Genomic DNA, 20446 nt, shown 5'->3' on the forward strand with positions numbered 1-20446 from the left:
CACGAGAGGACTCAACACACAACTTTCCTCCATGACGGCAAGATAAATACTGACGGGTGCTGCTGAAGTGCTGATGATGGTGGCTGATGATGATAAGGCTTGATTGTATGTCTTTTTAACGGCTCACTAAATTATTTAGAGAGAGAGAGAGAGAGAGAGAGAGAGAGAGAGAGAGAGAGAGAGAGAGAGAGAGAGAGAGAGAGAGAGAGAGAGAGAGAGAGAGAGAGAGAGAGAGAGAGAGAATAAGGTAAACTTGAATACAATAAAACTCGTGCGATATACTAAAACTTTATTACGTAAACAAATGTACATGGTCTCATCACTACACGTCATCACGCCGACTGAACACTCATAACTTATTTCTATGTACACGAACAAGGTCATGGAAGTGTGCATGGAAAAACAATAGACTCCTCCACACATCATCTATAAGTGCGAGTATAGACTGGGGCACGAGATAGAATTCTAGCGCCAAATATTAACACTCAGTCATCGTTTTCATCATAATTGTCTATATACTTACATACGCTTCTTCATACATACGCATACACAGACACGCCAATGTAAACTCTAGTAGAGGGCCGGGGATAAACCTTTGTATAAACCCCTATTGGCTTGCTTATTGGCTTGCTTGACTTGGGTTTAATTCATTGGTTTATTTTATTTGACTTCACTTCTTTCTGTCTTTCTTTTCTTCTTTATTTCCCTACCAGCTTGACTTGGGTTTAGTTCATTGGTTTATTTTATTTGACTTCACTTCTTTCTTTCTTTTCATTTTTCTTTCCCTACCATTCCAGTTTTTTTATGACGACTTCCTACTCTTCTTACTGTTCATATAAATCCTCCTCCTCTTAATCTTCCTTCTTTTCTTAATACTTGGGTTTAATTCATTGGTTTATTTTATTTGACTTCACTTCTTTCTTTCTTTCTTTTCTTTTTTCTTTCCCTACCATTCCAGTTTTACATAACGACTTCCTATTCTTCTTACTGTTCATATAAATCCTCCTCCTCTTAATCTTCCTTCTTTTCTTAATACTTGGGTTTAATTCATGGGTTTATTTGACTTAACTTTTCTCTTTCGTTTCTTCTTTCTAAATACTACCAATAAACATTTCTCTTCTTGTCTACATATAACTTAACTACCTTTATCTTTATTTCTACTTCTTATGGTGAGTTTTGGCGATCTAAAAATACCGTTACAGTTGCTCATTGTCATTCACCATCCTCGGTACCTTCTCCATCTCTCTCTGTATATACCTATTTCTATGCTTCTCTTTCTCTTTATTATTCCTCTGTAGATATGTCCTTCCTCTTAACATATTTCTCTCTCACTCTCTCTATTGCATCCATTCATTTATTCTTCCTTATCTCTACTAATTACACCCACACGCTCACACCCACAGTAGCCATAGATCGACGATACAGTACACTTGCTCATGTCGGGCGGGTACCTGCTGGCGATTACGAGTCCAACACATGATCAGGCCGCGGTGAATTACACATCTACACCACCAGCAGCACCAGCCACACCCCCGTCACCCACAGCATCATAGTGTACACCGACGACCAGTGCGACCCGTGCAGACCCGGACTACTGCTGGCGGCCGCCTCGAGGATCTTCTCCGTGTTGATCTCGTCCAGAATGTGCATCCGCCAGCCCATGTTCGGAGCGGTCCAGCTGTTGTAGTAGACGATGTCCGGCCACGACTTGTTGGGCGTGAATTCAAGGACCGCTGGCTTGCCTGAGGGGGGCGGGGGTGGGGGTGGGGGGAAATTAGATGATTTTTATACTTATTTTGGAAAGTAGAAGTATTTGTAGTGTCATCTTTTAGCTTCTTTCAGCCAGGGTACACTATAAGAAAGCTGCCTTACTTGAGAATAGAGAAATATATGATTGTTTTACTTAGAGTAGAAATATACGTATGATAATTTTTCTTATACTAGTTTAGGTTCATAATAAGAAAGCCTACTTTGTCTGATGGTGAAATATATGATCGCTTTGCTTATACTTACGGGTAGAAATATATAAACTACCATCGTTTTACTTCTATTAGTCAAAGTAAACAACATAAAACTGCCTTGATCGAGGGGAGATACATATTAAAAAATCATTGCCATGTCACTCACCTTCGCCACACTCATGGTGCAGAAGGTTCCTGAAGTGCTCGAAGGTCGTGAACTCCACGTCCTTCCTTCTGTCCAAGTCCGGCGGGTGTTCCCACAGACACAGGCGGCCCGCTGAGGGAGGACGGAGAACAGTGACGACCGAGAGAAAGTGAACCAAGGAAACAAAGCAGAGAATGAGAAACAGAAGAATACAAAAGATAGTGAATAAAAGAAGTCCCGAAACGAGGTGATTAAAGAGAACTGAAAGGAAAGAGAAAGAAAGAGAGAGGAGAAAGGAAAGAGAAAAAGTTTATCAGCAAAAAGGATGAAAGAATGAAGCTGCTGGTTAACTCTTGCAGAAGGGATTTGGACAGCATATGAAGGAACTGGAGTAGATAGTCTTGTGTTACCCCCTGAGAGCTGATAATGATGATGATGTTGTTCTCGAGTTTAGCAGCAAAAAAGGATGAAAGAATGAAGCTGCTGGTTAACTCTTGCAGAAGGGATTTGGACAGCATATGAAGGAGCTGGAGTAGATAGTCTTGTGTCACCCCCTGAGAGCTGATAATGATGATGATGATGATGTTTCAGGGGATAATGAAGTAAAGAGAAGAAAAAGAAAAAAAAAAATGCCAGTCCTTACGTCCTGTGATGGATAAATAAACAGGGTAAGGAGGAAGGGCAGAAAGAGAGACAGAGAGAGAGAGAGTACCTGATGCCCGACTCACCTGCTGTTGGTCGCGAGTTGCCCCTCACTGAATACCCGATGCCCGCCAGCACTCGTACGTCCTTCTGCTCCTCCTCCGTGAGCTGTGAGTAGGCCCCGTGAGGCTCATCTGAGGGAGGGGGAGAGAGGTAATGACTATGGGGATTCTTGATGTCTTTTTCCTCCTCCTCCTCTTCCTCCTCCTCCTTTAATTTTTCTTCTCAGTGCCTAAAGATATCCTGCACTTTCTGTACCTACTCTTCTTTCTTTTCCTCTTTCTCCTTTTCCCCCTTCTCCTCTTCTTTCTCCTTTCATGTATTTTATAATGCCTACACATATCCTCCCTTCCTCTGCCTACTCTTTCTCCTTCTCCTTTCTCTGCCTACTGTTCTCTCTCTTTCTCTTTCTTTCATTTTTCTTCTTAAAGTCTCCTGATATCCTCCACTTCCTCTGCCTACTTTTCCTTCTTCTCCTTCTCCTTTTCTTTCTCCTTTCATTTATCTTTTTAATGCCTTTTTATATCCTCTACGTTCTCTCCCTGTTCTTATCTTTCTCCTCTGCCTTCTCTTTCTTCTCCTACTCATATCTTATTGCTTCTTTCGTATCCGTTTCTTAATACCCATAAACATCATTCTCTTCCTCTTCCTCTCTCCAGATTCAGACACAACAAACAAAAGAGCCTCAGCATAAAGGTATCAGATCCCAAGGAGGGGTGTTGAGGCCTACCTGTGATGATGAGCGGGTGGTAGCTCTTGGGGTCGTGGGGATTCGAACCACCCATCACCAGGAACCTGTACTTGGTGTTCCTCTTGATGTACAGGTCGGGCGATAGGAACCCATTGATGTACCAGGCCAGACCGCTCTCCGCATTCTCTGTTGGTGCCAGAAATCAGCGTAAGAAGTGGAATCGTAGAGAAGAAAAGAGAGAAACAGGTTGTCAACTATAGGATAAACTTTTGAATTATTCCCCAAGTCAGTTGAAGTCATTAGAAGTGAAAGTGTAACGAAAGAAAGAACATTCGTCTGACAAGCAAAAGTGTTGAAAGAATGAAGATGCTGGTTAACTTTTGCAGAAGGGATTTGGACAGCATACATAGGGGTGAGCTGGAGTAGATAGTCTTGTGTACCCCCTGAGAACTGATTATGATGATGATGATGTTTTTAAAGAGTTTATCAGCAAAAAGGATGAAAGAATGACGATGCAGATTAACTCTTGCAGAAGGGATTTGGACAGCATATGAAAGAGTGAGCTGGAGTGGAAAGTCTTGCGTCACCCCCTGAGAGCTGATGATGATGATGATGTTTCAGGGGATAATGGAAAGAAAGAGAAGAAAAAGAAAGAAAGAATGAAGATGCTGGTTAACTCTTGCAGAAGGGATTTGGACAGCATATGAAAGAGTGAGCTGGAGTAGAAAGTCTTGCGTCACCCCCTGAGAGCTGATGATGATGTTGATGTTTCAGGGGATAATGGAAAGAAAGAGAAGAAAAAGAAAGAAAGAATGACGATGCAGATTAACTCTTGCAGAAGGGATTTGGACAGCATATGAAAGAGTGAGCTGGAGTAGAAAGTCTTGAGTCACCCCCTGAGAGCTGATGATGATGATGATGATGATGTTTCAGGGGATAATGGAAAGAAAGAAAAGAAAAAGAAAGAAAGAATGAAGATGCTGGTTAACTCTTGCAGAAGCGATTTAGACAGCATATGAAAGAGTGACCTGGAGTGGAGAGTCTTGCGTCACCCCCTGAGAGCTGATGATGTTGATGTTTCAGGGAATAATGGAAAGAAAGAGAAGAAAAAGAAAGAAAGAATGAAGATGCAGATTAACTCTTGCAGAAGGGATTTGGACAGCATATGAAAGAGTGAGCTGGAGTAGAAAGTCTTGCGTCACCCCCTGAGAGCTGATGATTATGATGTTTCAGGGGATAATGAAGTAAAGAGAAAAAAAAAGAAAAATAAGCCAGTCCTTACGTCCTGTGATAGACTCGTAGCCCCGCGGCCCCCCGTCAGGACCAATCGTGGCGTTGAACTCCTTCGCCGCGGGGTCAGCGAGGTGAAAGCGCTTCCAACCTCTCCTGGAGGGTTAGAAAAATGACACTCGGTTAATCTTGTCTGTCTCTGTTTGTCTGTCTGTCTGTTTGTTAGTCTCATTTAGTTTTGTCTGTCTTTTTGTCCGTCTGTCTGTCTGTCTTTGTTAGTTTTTCCTTCTTCGTCTTTCTCTCTCTTGAAAATTATATATAAATGGTTTAAGATGCAATATAGGATACCTCTCTCTCTCTCTCTCTCTCTCTCTCTCTCTCTCTCTCTCTCTCTCTCTCAAGGAAAAAAGTAATAAAAAAGCAAGGGAAAGTACAAAAAAACATTCCTCTTCCTTCTCCTCCTCTTTTCTCTCTCTACGACTACAAACATACATTGCTCTTCCTCCTCTCTCTCTCTCTCTCTCTCTCTCTCTCTCTCTCTCTCTCTCTCTCTCTCTCTCACAGCTTTGGCTTCTCCTCTCGAGCCCTGGTGAACGCGAAGCATTTCCTCTCCGTGGCCTTCCTTGTGAACTCGATGGGCTGCTTGTACTGAAGAGGGAAGGGGAACTATAATGATGTTGATGTACCTTACAAAAACTTAATGAAACTGAGGTGACAACGGGCTGCTTGTGCTCTATGGGTGGAAAGGGAAACTATATGAAACTGAGGCATCTTATATGAAACTAAAGTGACTGCTTGTTGTCTCCTCTTACCTTGGACCAGGCGTAGTGCATAGTGGGTTCGCGGTTATGGTCCAGATGTCCCATGGCCCAGATGATCATGGCCTCCCCCTTGTCAGGGTACGGTATGTCTCCAGGGTCAGCTACGGACACAAGGATACATTACTATAACACATCATGGCGGTACAGAGGAAGGATGTAGAGACAGAAGTAGAGAGAGGAAGAGTAGAGAGAGAAAAAGAAGCAGAGATATAAGGCAGAGAATGAGAAAGAGAAGTACTATAAGACATTCGAACATACGAACAGAAGTAGAGAGAAAAAGAGAATAGAGAGAGAAAGAAGCAGAGATATAAGGCAGAGAATGAGAGAAAGAGAAATATACTGAATTAAGATAGTGAATAATGAAAAGTATTATAAGACATACGAACACACGAACATACAAACAGAAGTAGAGAGAGAGAGAGAGAGAGAGAGAGAGAGAGAGAGAGAGAGAGAGAGAGAGAGAGAGAGAGAGAGAGAGAGAGAAGCACAGGACTAAGGTAGCGAGTGAGAGAAAAAAACAAAACAAAACAACTGAAGATCGTGAATAGCAAGACGTTCAAAGACAAGGTACAGAAGGAAAACAGATTAGAAAGGAAGGAGATAAAAAAGTATGCAAGAAAGAAGACAATGAAAGAAATTAGAGGGAAGAAGGAAGAAAAAGATGATAAAGAAGGAAGGAGGAAAACGACATCAACAGGGAGAAAACAACATTGATACAAGACAAAGACAGGTACAAAACAGGACACAAACATACGAGGAGGATAAAGAAGGAGATAAAGAATTAAGGAAAGAGGAAACCGACATGAACAGAGAGAGAACAACATTGATACAAGACAGAGACAGGTACAAAACAGGACACAAACATACGCGTCCCCAGTCGTCGTCTGAAGGTAAAGATGTTGAGTCCATTTTCCCTCTTGCTGCTGAACTCTTGGTAATCCTGTTTGTTGTCCACCTTCTCGTCATCACACACGCCCTTATGTTGTTCTAGTAGCTTGGTGCACTGGGGGGAAAGGGAGGAGAGGAGGTTATGAGGGAGAGAAAGGGAGGGAAGGAAAGGAGAGCTGTTTTGGTAGCTTGGTGCATTGGGGAGGGAGGAGAGGAGGTTATGAGGGTGAGAAAAGGAGTGAGGGAAGGAAAGGAGAGCTGTTTTGGTAGCTCGGTGGATTGGGGGAGGGAGAAGAGAGGGTTATGAGGGAGAGAAAGGGAAGTAAGGGAGAGCTATTTTAGTAGTTAAGTGCACTAGGAAGAAGGAGAGATAAGTTTCTGGGGAGGGAGTGAAGGAAAGAAAGGGAGAGATTGCCAGGGGACGAGATGGGGAGAGAAAAAGGAGAAAGATTAAGGGTGGGAGGAATGAAGGTGACAGGAAGAGGAAGGGGGTATAGGGAGGAAGGGAGGGAAGATAAAAGTTTTGGGGGAGGGAGAGAAGAAAAGGAAGCGAGAGATTGCCAGGGGACGAGATGGGGAGAGAAAAAGGAGAAAGATTAAGGGTGGGAGGAATGAAGGTGACAGGAAGAGGACTGAGGTATAGGGAGGAAGGGAGGGCGAGTTAAGTTTTGGGGGAGGGAATGAAGGAAAGGAAGGGAGAGATTGCCAGGGGAGGAGATAGGGAGAGAATAAGGAGAAAGATGAAGGGTGGGAGGAATGAAGGACAGGAAGAGGAAGGGGGTATAGGGAGGAAGGGAGGGCGAGTTAAGTTTTGGGGGAGGGAATGAAGGAAAGGAAGGGAGAGATTGCCAGGGGACGAGATGGGGAGAAAAAAAGGAGAAAGATTAAGGGTGGGAGGAATGAAGATGACAGGAAGAGGAAGGAGGTAGAGGGAGAAAGGGAAGCGACACACACACACACACACACACACACACACACACACACACACACACACACAAACACACACACAAGACAGAATGCAAGTTATGACACACAGGTAAAAAGTAACACAGGTAAGGAGACATACAGGTAAGAATACAGGTAAAGACACGTAGATAAGGATGCAAGTCAGGGCCCGTACAGGCATGTATGAGGACAGATTGACACATAGAGGTAAGGTCACAGGTCAGGTCACCACGTACCGGCATATAGGAGGAGAGGTTGTAGTCCCGAAGGCTGCCCAGGTAGCCATCCATGTGAACAACCGCCACATCACCGCCATCCATCTTAGGCTCAGTCGGCGACCCGCTCATTCCGAAGGCCATGTAGTCGTCCTCACCTGTCGGGAACGCATATGACTTACACACCTGGACACACACACACACACACACACACACACACACACACACACACAAAGTCAGATGAAGTTAGATAGAAAGAGTTATGAAAAAAGGAATACCCAGGCCTAATTAAAATTCTGTTTACTGGAACTAGGTTAACACACACACACACACACACACACACACACACACACACAAAGTCAGATGAAGTTAGATAGAAAGAGTTATGAAAAAAGGACTACCCAGGCCTAATTAAAATTCTGTATACTGGAACTAGGTTAACACACACACACACACACACACACACACACACACACACACACACACAAAGTCAGATGAAGTTAGATAGAAAGAGTTATGAAAAAAAAGAATACCCAGGCCTAATTAAAATTCTGTATACTGGAACTAGGTTAACACACACACACACACACACACACACACACACACACAAAGTCAGATGAAGTTAGATAGAAAGAGTTATGAAAAAAGGACAACCCAGGCCTAATTAAAATTCTGTATACTGGAACTAGGTTAACACACACACACACACACACACACACACACACACAAAGTCAGATGAAGTTAGATAGAAAGAGTTATGAAAAAAGGACAACACAGGCCTAATTAAAATTCTGTATACTGGAACTAGGTTAACACACACACACACACACACACACACACAAAGTCAGATGTAGTTAGATAGAAAGATTTATGAAAAAAGGACAACACAGGCCTAATTAAAATTCTGTATACTGGAACTAGGTTAACACACACACACACACACACACACACACACAAAGTCAGATGAAGTTAGATAGAAGAGTTATGAAAAAGGACTACACAGGCCTAATTAAAATTATGTCTACTGGAACTAGGTTAACACACACACACACACACACACACACACACAAAGTCAGATGAAGTTAGATAGAAAGAGTTATGAAAAAAGGACAACACAGGTCTAATTAAAATTCTGTATACTGGAACTAGGTTAACACACACACACACACACACACACACACACAAAGTCAGATGAAGTTAGATAGAAAGAGTTATGAAAAAAGGACTACACAGGCCTAATTAAAATTCTGTATACTGGAACTAGGTTAACACACACACACACACACACACACACACACACACAAAGTCAGATGAAGTTAGATAGAAAGAGTTATGAAAAAAGGACTACACAGGTCTAATTAAAATTCTGTATACTGGAACTAGGTTAACACACACACACACACACACACACACACACACACACACACAAAGTCAGATGAAGTTAGATAGAAAGAGTTATGAAAAAAGGACTACACAGGCCTAATTAAAATTCTGTATACTGGAACTAGGTTAACACACACACACACACACACACACACACACAAAGTCAGATGAAGTTAGATAGAAAGAGTTATGAAAAAAGGACAACACAGGCCTAATTAAAATTATGTTTACTGGAACTAGGTTAACACACACACACACACACACACACACACACACACACACACACACACACACAAGGTTGACTTAATCCTGCAAAACTCCCACACACACAAGTTACACAACCTCCACCACCACAATCCAACACTCATCACCAAACTCACCACACCTCACCACCACCACCACATCACCAGTCACTCACCCACTTGTCCGGCGAGCTCCACGGTGATCTGGTCAGCATAAACATCCCAGGACACCATCATATCCCTGTGGAGTTGCTCGCAGTTTGGCATGGCGTTGGTGTGAGGCTGAGGAGGGGGAGAGAGAGGGAGTATTGGGATGTATTTGCTCAGAGGGAAAGGAAACTAATCACGGTGAGCCTGAATGATATAGTGGAAGAAGTTACTGATGAGAAGGAGAGATATAATAATTTGTGTCGACGTATTTGCTCCGATAGAAAGAAAACTAATCATGGTAAGAGGCTGAATGATATAGTGGAAGAAGTTACTGATGAGAAGGAGATATATAATAATTTGTGTCGACATATTTGCTCTGATAGAAAGAAAACTAATCATGGTAAGAGGTTGAATGATAGAATGGAAGAAGTTACTGATGAGGAGAGAGAGAATAATTTGTGTCGACGTATTTGCTCAGAGGGAAAGGAAACTAATCACGGTGAGCCTGAATGATATAGTGGAAGAAGTTACTGATGAGAAGGAGAGATATAATAATTTGTGTCGACGTATTTGTTCTGATAGAAAGAAAACTAATCATGGTAAGAGGTTGAATGATAGAATGAAAGAAGTTACTGATGAGAAGGAGAGATATAATAATTTGTGTCGACGTATTTGTTCTGATAGAAAGAAAACTAATCATGGTAAGAGGCTGAATGATAGAATGAAAGAAGTTACTGATGAGAAGGAGAGATATAATAATTTGTGTCGACGTATTTGTTCTGATAGAAAGAAAACTAATCATGGTAAGAGGCTGAATGATAGAATGAAAGAAGTTACTGATGAGAAGGAGAGATATAATAATTTGTTTCGACGTATTTGCTCTGATAGAAAGAAAACTAATCATGGTAAGAGGCTGAATGATAGAATGAAAGAAGTTACTGATGAGAAGGAGAGAGAGAGTAATTTGTGTTGACGTATTTGCTCAGATAGAAAGGAAACTAATCACGGTGAGCCTGAATGATATAGTGGAAGAAGTTACTGATGAGAAGGAGAGAGAGAGTAATTTGTGTCGACGTATTTGCTCAGATAGAAAGGAAACTAATCACGGTGAGCCTGAATGATATAGTGGAAGAAGTTACAGATGAGAAGGAGAGATATAATAATTTGTGTCGACGTATTTGCTCCGATAGACAGAAAACTAATCATGGTAAGAGGCTGAATGATATAGTGGAAGAAGTTACTGATGAGAAGGAGAGAGAGAATAATTTGTTTTGACGTATTTACTCAGATAGAAAGAAAACTAATCATGGTACTTAAGAGACTGACTGGTATAATGGACAAACTTACTCTCCTGTAACCAAGTATAACCTTAAGACCACATGGGAATAAGTTACTGATGAGAAGGAGAGAGAGAATAATTTGTGTCGACTTATTTGCTCCGATAGAAAGAAAACTAGTCATGGTACTTAAGAGACTGACTGGTATAAAGGACACAATTTCTCTCCTGTAACCAAGTATAACCTTAAGACAACATGAGATTGAGGTCTATTTATCCTCCTTTCTACTCACTGTGATTTCGACGAGGCATCAAAATAACTTCCCTTCTCTTTTTAACCCTTAGACAACATAGCACAGGTCTTTTTATCCTCCTTTCTACTCACTATGATTTCGACGAGGCATCAAAATAACTTCCCTTCTCTTTTTAACCCCTAGACAACATAGCACAGGTCTATTTATCCTCCTTTCTACTCACTATGATTTCAACAAGGCATCAAAATAACTTCCCTACCACCCTTTTTAACCCTTAGACAACATAGCACAGGTCTTTTTATCCTCCTTTCTACTCACTATGATTTCAACGAGCGAGGGCGGCACGTTCAGCTCCTCCGGGATGATGATGGAGCCGAGAACTCTGTCTTCGGTGATGTCATAGATGGCCAGCCAGTCCACGGTGAAGACGGTGAGATCTCCCGGCAGCTCTAAGGTGATGGTCTTTTTCCTGTACTTCTGAAGCGGTGTCATGCTGGGTGTAGGGGAAGGAGAGACCGGTGGCTTGTTAGAAGAGAATGAAAGGGCTATAGAACGTACTGAAGGATGAAGAACGAGTATTTTCTCTTGTTCATCTCTTTAGTGTTAGTGGTGACTGGTACAGAGGAGGAGGAAGGGATGCATACCTTTGTTTTGCTTGGTTTTGTTGAATAGAATGACAGTGAGGAACTAGAGCACTATATGTTAATGGAATGTAAGAAGAGAGTTAGAGCTAGGATAGAAGGAGGGAAGAGAGAATGGAATGTAAGAATAGAGTTAGAGGTAAGATAGAAGGAGGGAAGAGAGAATAAGCAGTAGTAAAGAGGAGAAGAGGAAGAGAAGGAGGGAGTGGGAGGGAAGGAAGGGGAAGAGAAAGCATAGAAGGAAGGAGGAAAGGAGAAGAATGAGAGTAAAGAGAAGGGATGAAGGATAGAAGGAAGGAGAAAGGGAGAAGAATGAGAGTAAAGAGAAGGGAAAGAGAATGAATGGAAGGAAGGAGAAAGGGAGAAGAATGAGAGTAAAGAGAAGGGAAAGAGAATGAATGGAAGGAAGGAGGAAAGGGAGAAGAATGAGAGTAAAGAGAAGGGAAAGAGAATGAATGGAAGGAAGGAGGAAAGGGAGAAGAATTAGAGTAAAGAGAAGGAAAAGAGAATGAATGGAAGGAAGGAGAAGAGGAAAAGAATGAGAGTAAAGAGAAGGGAAAGAGAATGAATGGAAGGAAGGAGAAAGGGAGAAGAATGAGAGTACAGAAGGAAAAGAGAATGAACTGTAAAGGAAAAACGGAAAAGGAATGAACCAAATTTTGCACTACTAGAGAATAGGAAATTGGGCGAAGAGAAACAGGATATAAGAAGCAAAAGAAAAAGACTCATAACAAAGACTAACTATCCATAAAAAAGAGAAAGCAGAAGAATATGAAGTAAAATAAGGAGAGAACCAATTTGTGCACTTACCAGAGAATGAGAAGTTGGGCAAATAAGAGAAACAGGGAAGATGAAGCAAAAGAAGAAGACTCATAACAAAGAAGGAAGGAGGAGGAAGGAATACACAAAACGCAAAGAAAACGAAGATGAAAGACACACACACACACACAGCTGATAAAAGTGGACACAGAGGAAGTGAAGAAAACAAACGTATAATTTCACCTCCATAAAAAAAAAGAGAAAATGGGGAGAATATGAAGTAAAATAAGGAGACGATTAATAAGGGCAACTCACTATCCATGTTCATCCGGGATTTTGTTCCCCTTGGAGTGTGGCTGCGGCCCAACACCCACCCAGAAATGGACATCAGTGCCGCGACCATTGTACGAGAAGTCTGGAAAGGAAGATATAGTTGAGGATGATGATGATGATGTGGCTGAGATTCGAATGCAGGACTGCGGTTTCGTAGCTAGTCACGCTAACCACACACACACACACACACACACACACACACACACACACACACACACACCTTCAATCACGATGGTCTTGGAGTCGGCAATCACCACGCCGCCACTCTGCACCTCCTTGGTCTTGGATGAAAGCTTGTTGAGCACGATCTTCTGCGGCGGTTCGAACCCCTCAGGGATATAGATGTCGCCGAAGGGTTCCTGAGAGAGAAGAGAGAGGAGAGAGAGAGGATTCAGTATATCAACATCCATTTCAACTCAAGGCCATTGGTACACAGAAAGGGGCCATCGATACACAGAAAGGGGCCATTGATACACAGAAAGGGACCATTGATACACAGAGAAGGGGCCATTGATACACAGAAAGGGGCCATTGATACACAGAAAGGGACCATTGATACACAGAAAGGGGCCATTGATACACAGAAAAGGGCCATTGATACACAGAAAGGGACCATTGATACACAGAAAGGGGCCATTGATACACAGAAAGGGACCATTGATACACAGAAAAGGGCCATTGATACACAGAAAGACCATTGATACAGAAAGGGACCATTGATACACAGAAAGGGGCAATTGATACAGCTAAGGGGCCATTGCTACACAGAAAAGGGACCATTGATACACAGAAAGGGACCATTGATACACAGAAAGGACCATTGATACACAGAAAAGGACCATTGATACAGAAAGGGGCCATTGATACACAGAAAGGGGCCATTGATACAGAGAAGGGGCCATTGATACACAGAAAAGGGACCATTGATACACAGAAAGGGGCCATTGATACACAGAAAAGGGCCATTGATACACAGAAATGGGCTAAAATACACAAAAATGGGCCATGGGTACAGAAATAGGTCTTACCAGTCTGCTGAGGTCATAAATAGCCAACCATTTTATTTCCGTGATGGTTTTCTGGTCAGGAAGGGTCAGTGTGATGTCCTTGTTGAGATACCGGTCGAGAACGTTGGTCCTGCCAGGGTGAAAGAGAGAGAAGGTTGAGAGGAACGTTTTATGATAAGTAGCGGTATAAAACGTTGGTACTGAAGGGGTGAAAGAGAACGAGAGGGTAAGATGAACGTTTAAGAGTTAGTAGTGGTAGAAAACGTTGGTACTGGAGGGGTGAAAGAGAACGAGAGGGTAAGATGAACGTTTAAGAGTTAGTAGCGGTATAAAACGTTGGTACTGGAGGGGTGAAAGGGAACGAGAGGGTAAGATGAACGTTTAAGAGTTAGTAGTGGTAGAAAACGTTGGTACTGGAGGGGTGAAAGAGAACGAGAGGGTAAGATGAACGTTTAAGAGTTAGTAGTGGTAGAAAACGTTGGTACTGAAGGGGTGAAAGAGAACGAGAGGGTCAGATGAACGTTTAAGAATTAGTAGCGGTGGGAAACGTTGGTACTGGAGGGGTGAAAGAGAACGAGAGGGTCAGATGAACGTTTAAGAGTTAGTAGTGGTAGAAAACGTTGGTACTGGAGGGGTGAAAGAGAACGAGAGGGTCAGATGAACGTTTAAGAGTTAGTAGTGGTATAAAACGTTGGTACTGGAGGGGTGAAAGAGAACGAGAGGGTAAAATGAACGTTTAAGAGTTAGTAGTGGTAGAAAACGTTGGTACTGGAGGGGTGAGAGAACGAGAGGTAAAATGAACGTTTAGAGTTAGTAGTGGTAGAAAACGTTGGTACTGGAGGGTGAAAAGAGAACGAGAGGTCAGATGAACGTTTAAGAATTAGTAGCGGTGGGAAACGTTGGTACTGAAGGGGTGAAAGAGAGAGAAGGTAAGATGAACGTTTAATAGTTGGTAGCGGTGAAAAACTTTGGTACTGGAGGGGTGAGAGAGAGAGAAAGTCGAGAGAAACGTTTTATGATAAGCAGCGGTATAAAACGTTCGTACTGAAAGGGTAAAAGAAAACGAGACGGTAAGAATAACGTTGAATAGTTTGTAGCGGTAGAAAACGTCCACACACACACACACTCACCTGCCTAGCTCGTTTGGCACAATGAAGCCCTGGGGTCCTGGGCGGGGGCGTGACCCTGCCCAGAAGAAGGTGTCTCCGCCGTTACCATCGTACATAAAGTTCTTGATAAGCAGAGTCGTCTCGTCCACCGCGTACACGTCACCGCCCACCTGTCGACACGCACACAGGTAAATACAGGTGGATAGATTGACAGGTAAAGGTTTGTAACTAGGTTGACTTTGATATGATTGCTCTCTCTCTCTCTCTCTCTCTCTCTCTCTCTCTCTCTCTCTCTCTCTCTCTCTCTCTCTCTGGGATACTAGGAAAAGGTTACTCAGCAGATGTCTCTTTTTTTCCTTCAGTTAACTCTCTCCATTCTTACGCACGCCAGTTCCTTTCTTCTCCTTTTCTTCTCTCCTTCTCTCTATTCTTTCACCCTGTTCTCTCTTGCATACTATAGTTTCCTCATTCTTTCATTCTCTCTATCTCTGTTTCTCTATTCTATCTCTCTATGTCTCCTCTTTCTATCATTCCCCGTCGCTCGCATCATCAACTGTACTCACGCATTCCTTCTTTATCCGTTCACTCCTTTTCATTCTCTTCATACTCAGTGACTTTACCATACCCAGAGAGAGAGAGAGAGAGAGAGAGAGGGGGAGAGAGAGAGAGGAGTACCTGGTGGTGGTAGCTGTTCATCTCTCCAATCTTCTTGCCTACATAACCGTCGCTGGCCGAGCACACACCTGTTGAGAGAAGGTAATTAAGTGTCATTCACCTGGTGGTTGGCTCTCTGAAAACAACGACAACAATAACAACAACAGTATTAAAAAGAAGAAAGGGGATGATGAAGAAGAAAGAAAAGGAATAGAAGTAGTGGAAGAAAGAAGGAAGGAAGGAAGGGAGGAAGGAAGGAAGGAAGGAAGGAAGGAAGGAAGGAAGGAAGGAAAGGAGGAATAAAAGAAAGACAGAAAAGAAGGAAGAAAGGAAAGAAAAAGAAGAAAAAGAAGAAGAAAAAGGAAAGGAGAAAGAAAAAGACGAAGAAGAAGAAGAAGAAGAAGAAGAAGAAGACAAAGAAGAAAACGAAGAAGAAAAGAAGAAAAAAGAAGAAAAAGAAGAAAATATATTACTTAAACCATACAAACTTACGCTAAACACATTCTACACTCCAACACGAATCATAAATATAGGCTTGAATTCCTTTAAAGAGAATTCAAACACAAGCTCACACAGTATAAAGGATTCCAACACTGATTCTCTTGTTCCTTCTTTCGTAACATTACATTTTTTTACAGTTTCAGATGACTCATCACATCATAGGCTTGAGTGCAGACAAAGAGAGTTCAATCCCACTAACATGACTTTTAAGAGATTCTGAACCCATTCTTGTATTCTTCAGGATACCATGGATTCCCTTCTTCCTTTCTTCCTTCTATTCTCTCTCTCTCTCTCTCTCTCTCTCTCTCTCTCTCTCTCTCTCTCTCTCTCTCTCTCTCTCTCTCTCTCTCTCTCTCTCTCTCTCTCTTCCTTCCTCCTCCTTCTCTTCCTTCTCCTCCTTCTTCCCCTCTCTCTCCCCTTCCCTTCCCTTCCTCTCTCTCTCTCTCTCTCTCTCCCCGTCCAGCCAGCCTCGACTCCACCCAAACGGTATATACAAAGGCGAAGGAGTCATAATCTATTTAAGGACTTTCAACTTTATCGCCAACGGGTCTGTGGGTTACCTTCCTCTTACTGCCAAGGAGACCAACTCTATCTGGTGAGGTGAAGGAGGAGGAGGAGGAGGAGGAGGGAGAAGGGTGGAGAGAAGAGAGGGAATGGAAGGAAAGGGGAGAGAAGAGAAGGAATGAATGCTGGAGAGGAGGAAATTGAAGGAGGATGAGAAGAAAGAAGATGGGAAGAACAGGGAAGGAATGGAAGGAGAGAGAAAGAATGGGAAAAGGATGAAGGAATGGGAGATGAGAAGAAGGAAATGGAGGAAGAAAGGAAGGAAGAAGGGAAGGAAAAGTTGAAGAAATGGAGATAAGAGAATGGAAGAGGGAAGGGAAGAAAGGAAGGAAGGAGAGAGAGAGGGTAAGAAAGAGTAAAGAAATAAAGGGAAGATAACTGTAATATGGAGGAGAGAGAGAGTAGGAGGAGGAGGCAAGCGAAGGATATTGGCTCACTTCCTACTTCCTATAAATCACAAGAAGAAGAAGAAGAAGAAGAAGAAGAAGAAGAAGAAAGGAGAAAGTGGAATGCAAAAACTATTCAAATCATCATCATTATATATTTAAAAGAAGAAACAAAAGAAAAATAAGAGAAAAACGAAGAGGAAGAAGAAGGAAAGAGAAGAAAATATGGAATGCTAGACTATGCAAAGAAGAAGAAGAAGAAGAAGAACAAGAAGAACAAGAAGTAGACAAAATAGAAATCCTAGGCTACGGAAATCATAACAAACACATTTTAAAAGAACAACAAAAACGTGAAGAAGAAAAGAAAGCATTGGAACAAGAAAACATGGACTGCTAGGCTACACAAAACCACAAACACACACACACACACACACACACCTAACTAACCTCAAATCAACAGACGGAGAGAGAGAAAAAAAAACATACCCAAGGCCACTTTTTATCTATTTACGACTAGCCTAACCGGGCCACATACCACATACCACTTGCTAGAGATTGATAGATGTGGAGTGACTATGATAGGCTAGGAGAGTTAGGAAATAGGTCAGGGGAATGGATTGGAAATAGAGATGGGGACTTGGTGATTGAGGAATTGATAGAGGATGGGGTTTGATTTTGCGTGTTGTGATGTTAGATTTTAAAGTGTTTTGATGATTTCGTTTTATATTCCTCCTTCTTCTTCTTCTTCTTCTTCTTCTTCTTCTTCTTCTTCTTCTTTATCGTATTTCTCGTTCACCTTCTGCTCTGTCTCCTTCTCCTTTTCTTTGTTCTCCCTGTTCGATAGTTTCTTACATTTCCTCCTCCTCCTCCTCCTTTTTCTTCCCTCTTCTCTTTCTATTCTTCTCTTTCCTTTTGTTCTTCTTCCTCCTCTTCCTCGTCTTCGTTTTCATTCCTTCGTCTTTCCTCCTCCTCCCCCTCTTCTTCTTTCTCTTCGTTTTTCTCTCCCTCCTCCTCCTCCTCCTCCTCCTCCTGTATCTCTCTCATTTGTATTCACAGCAAAAATTCAATTACCGAGAGAGAGAGAGAGAGAGAGAGAGAGAGAGAGAGATGAAACACGCATAGCCTACACTTCAAAATGCCAGCGCGGAACAGTGCAGCTAAACGGCCTTGTAGGAAGACTGCATTCGATCAACACAAACAAAACCTTTCCAGTCTACGTTATCCATTGACTACGCTCGCTTAATCACCTTCACGTAGCTTCATTAACGTTATTTCAACACCTGGGGGCTCCTTGATTGCTTACCTGTCTCGTCTGTAAGTCTTACCTCACCTCTCCGTTCAGGTTTCGTTAAAGGTTGCGATCAATATATGCCAAGGTAATATTGTGACCCCGTTTTCTTTAAGGGATTTGTATGTATAAGTTAGCGGTTTCCTCTTCTGTTTAGCTTCTCTTATTTGGTTTTCGTCATTCATTCTTTGTTTTTGTTATTTGTTACTTCTGTTTTACTTGTTTTTTATTGTTTTTCCTACTCCTTCTCCTCCTCGACTTTGTACTTCGTTCTTCGTTTCCTCCTCCTCCTCTAATACGTTCTTCATATTCTTCTCCTCCTCCTCCTTCTTCTCCTCCTCCTCCTCCTCCTCCTCCTCCTCCTCCTCTTTCCTCTAGTCATCCTCATCTTACTCACCACTAACTCCTCCTCCTCCTCCTCTTCCCGTTCTTCCTATTCTCCTCCTCCTCCTCCTTCTTCTCCTCCTCCTCCTCCTCCTCCTCCTCCTCCTCTTTCCTCTAGTCACCCTCATCTTACTCACCACTAACTCCTCCTCCTCCTCCTCCTCCTCCTTCACCTCGTCCTTTCATTATAATCTAGGATATGTGTAATCAGATACAAATTAACAATGTAATCGAACACCAAATGATAGGATTGGATCTCTCTTTTTTGCATCTGTTAGTGTTTAAAGGGATTGGAAACTACTGTACGAGGAGAAAAGGTTTGATGAATGATGAAAATGATAATAACAACAATAAGAAGAAGAAAAAGAATGCAAATAATAAGAACATAAGAACATAAGAACCTTAGCTCCCGTAAGTAGAATAAGACGAAGAAGAATAGGAGGAAAAATTTGACGGAAAGAGAGAGAGAGAGAGAGAGAGAGAGAAATAACAACTCGTGTCTCCTCTCTCTCTCTCTCTCTCTCTCTCTCTCTCTCTCTCTCTCTCTCTCTCTCTCTCTCTCTCTCTCTCTCTCTCTGGAAACAAACACAATGAGAGAGAGAGAGAATAACAGATTTTAGAAGCTTATCTTACACGCTAGAATCATTACCCCAGAGAGAGAGAGAGAGAGAGAGAGAGAGGTATCCAGAATCAACCACGAAATATTTCCCCGCCTCTCTCTCTCTCTCTCTCTCTCTCTCTCTCTCTCCACACACACACACGCACATAAAATCGAATTCCCGAGACAAATATCATGAGCCAAGGACACATGAACCGGAAATGAGACACACACACGCACACACACATTCCCACTACCTGAATCATGCCCATACCCCATACCCCCATTTCCAAACACACACATACACACGTACACACACATACACCCACATACCACACCAACACGCACACAAACTCACATACCAAAGAAAAACTAGCAGGTGAATTGAATGAAATAGAAAGTGATCCAAGCTGGCAAGAGGGAGACTAAGTGGATTTTCTATAAGTTCCACAGGTAAATACGATCTTTTTTGTGGCTTTTAGAACTTACCGAGGCACCAGGTGAACGCTAGCACCCACACGCATCTCGCTAACGCCATCTTCAACCTATAATAAGACACTAGACATGTTTTCTTCTATGTCTGAGGTGCTGGAGAGAGACAACACACACCCGCTCTCAGTCACAGCCAAGGAAATACTGAAGGAGGTAGGTAGAGGTGGGACCGTGGGATGGGGGGCGCAGGTGACGTAAGATTCCAGCGTGGACTCAAGTAGATGAAGAAAAGAAGAAGGTAAAGAAAACGGACTGCGAGTTGGGTATCCTTACTTAAGAGTGTACCAAGAGTGTAAATAAGTATAGAGGTAAACAGATAGAGAAGTAAAGGGAAGGAGAGGATATAGAGAAGGAGGTTGAGATAAGAAAGATTAATCATGGAGTCAAATTAATGGGAGAAAAAGTTAATAGAAAGCGGATTGAGAGTTGGTGTATCCTGGCGTAAGAGAATTTATTGGGGTTGAAAATAGATAAAGAGATAAATAGATTGAGATATAAAGGGGAGTAGAGGAGATAATATAGGAGGTTGTTGAAGTGAGGAAGATTAATCGTGGACTCAAATAAATTAATAAAAAAGAATACGACTAAGAAAACGGGTTGCGAGTTGGGCATTTTCACGGAGACGAATGTATTGTGGGTGTGAATAAATACATACATACATAAACAACACAATAACTAACTGAGTGAATAAATGAATAAATAAATGAAGCTGAAGGATAGAAAGGAGGTGACTGAGAAACTGACCAACAAAAAATGACAATCGTGGACTCAAGTAAATTGGTATCGATTGAGAAAAAGTACTGAGGGTTGGGTATCCTTGCCTAAAC

General features: G+C 42.2%; 1 protein-coding gene across 1 annotated transcript; it reads right to left on the reverse strand.

Annotated features, from left to right (window-relative positions):
* Positions 1-276: 276 nt before the first annotated feature.
* On the reverse strand, positions 277-19759 carry LOC126992997 (protein Skeletor, isoforms B/C-like). Its single transcript, XM_050851824.1, has 17 exons — positions 19617-19759; positions 15428-15495; positions 14774-14922; positions 13665-13773; positions 12857-12995; positions 12619-12718; positions 11222-11396; positions 9400-9505; positions 7620-7756; positions 6418-6553; positions 5542-5651; positions 5292-5377; positions 4782-4885; positions 3539-3685; positions 2835-2942; positions 2128-2238; positions 277-1742 (listed from the first exon to the last, which is right to left on the reverse strand). The coding sequence occupies exons 1-17, from the start codon at positions 19663-19665 to the stop codon at positions 1504-1506; spliced, it is 2073 nt and encodes a 690-aa protein (XP_050707781.1). The 5' UTR covers positions 19666-19759; the 3' UTR covers positions 277-1503.
* Between the last annotated feature and the right edge of the window lie 687 nt (positions 19760-20446).

This window comes from Eriocheir sinensis, unplaced genomic scaffold, assembly GCF_024679095.1.
Source record: "Eriocheir sinensis breed Jianghai 21 unplaced genomic scaffold, ASM2467909v1 Scaffold538, whole genome shotgun sequence".
NCBI lineage: Eukaryota > Metazoa > Arthropoda > Malacostraca > Decapoda > Varunidae > Eriocheir > Eriocheir sinensis.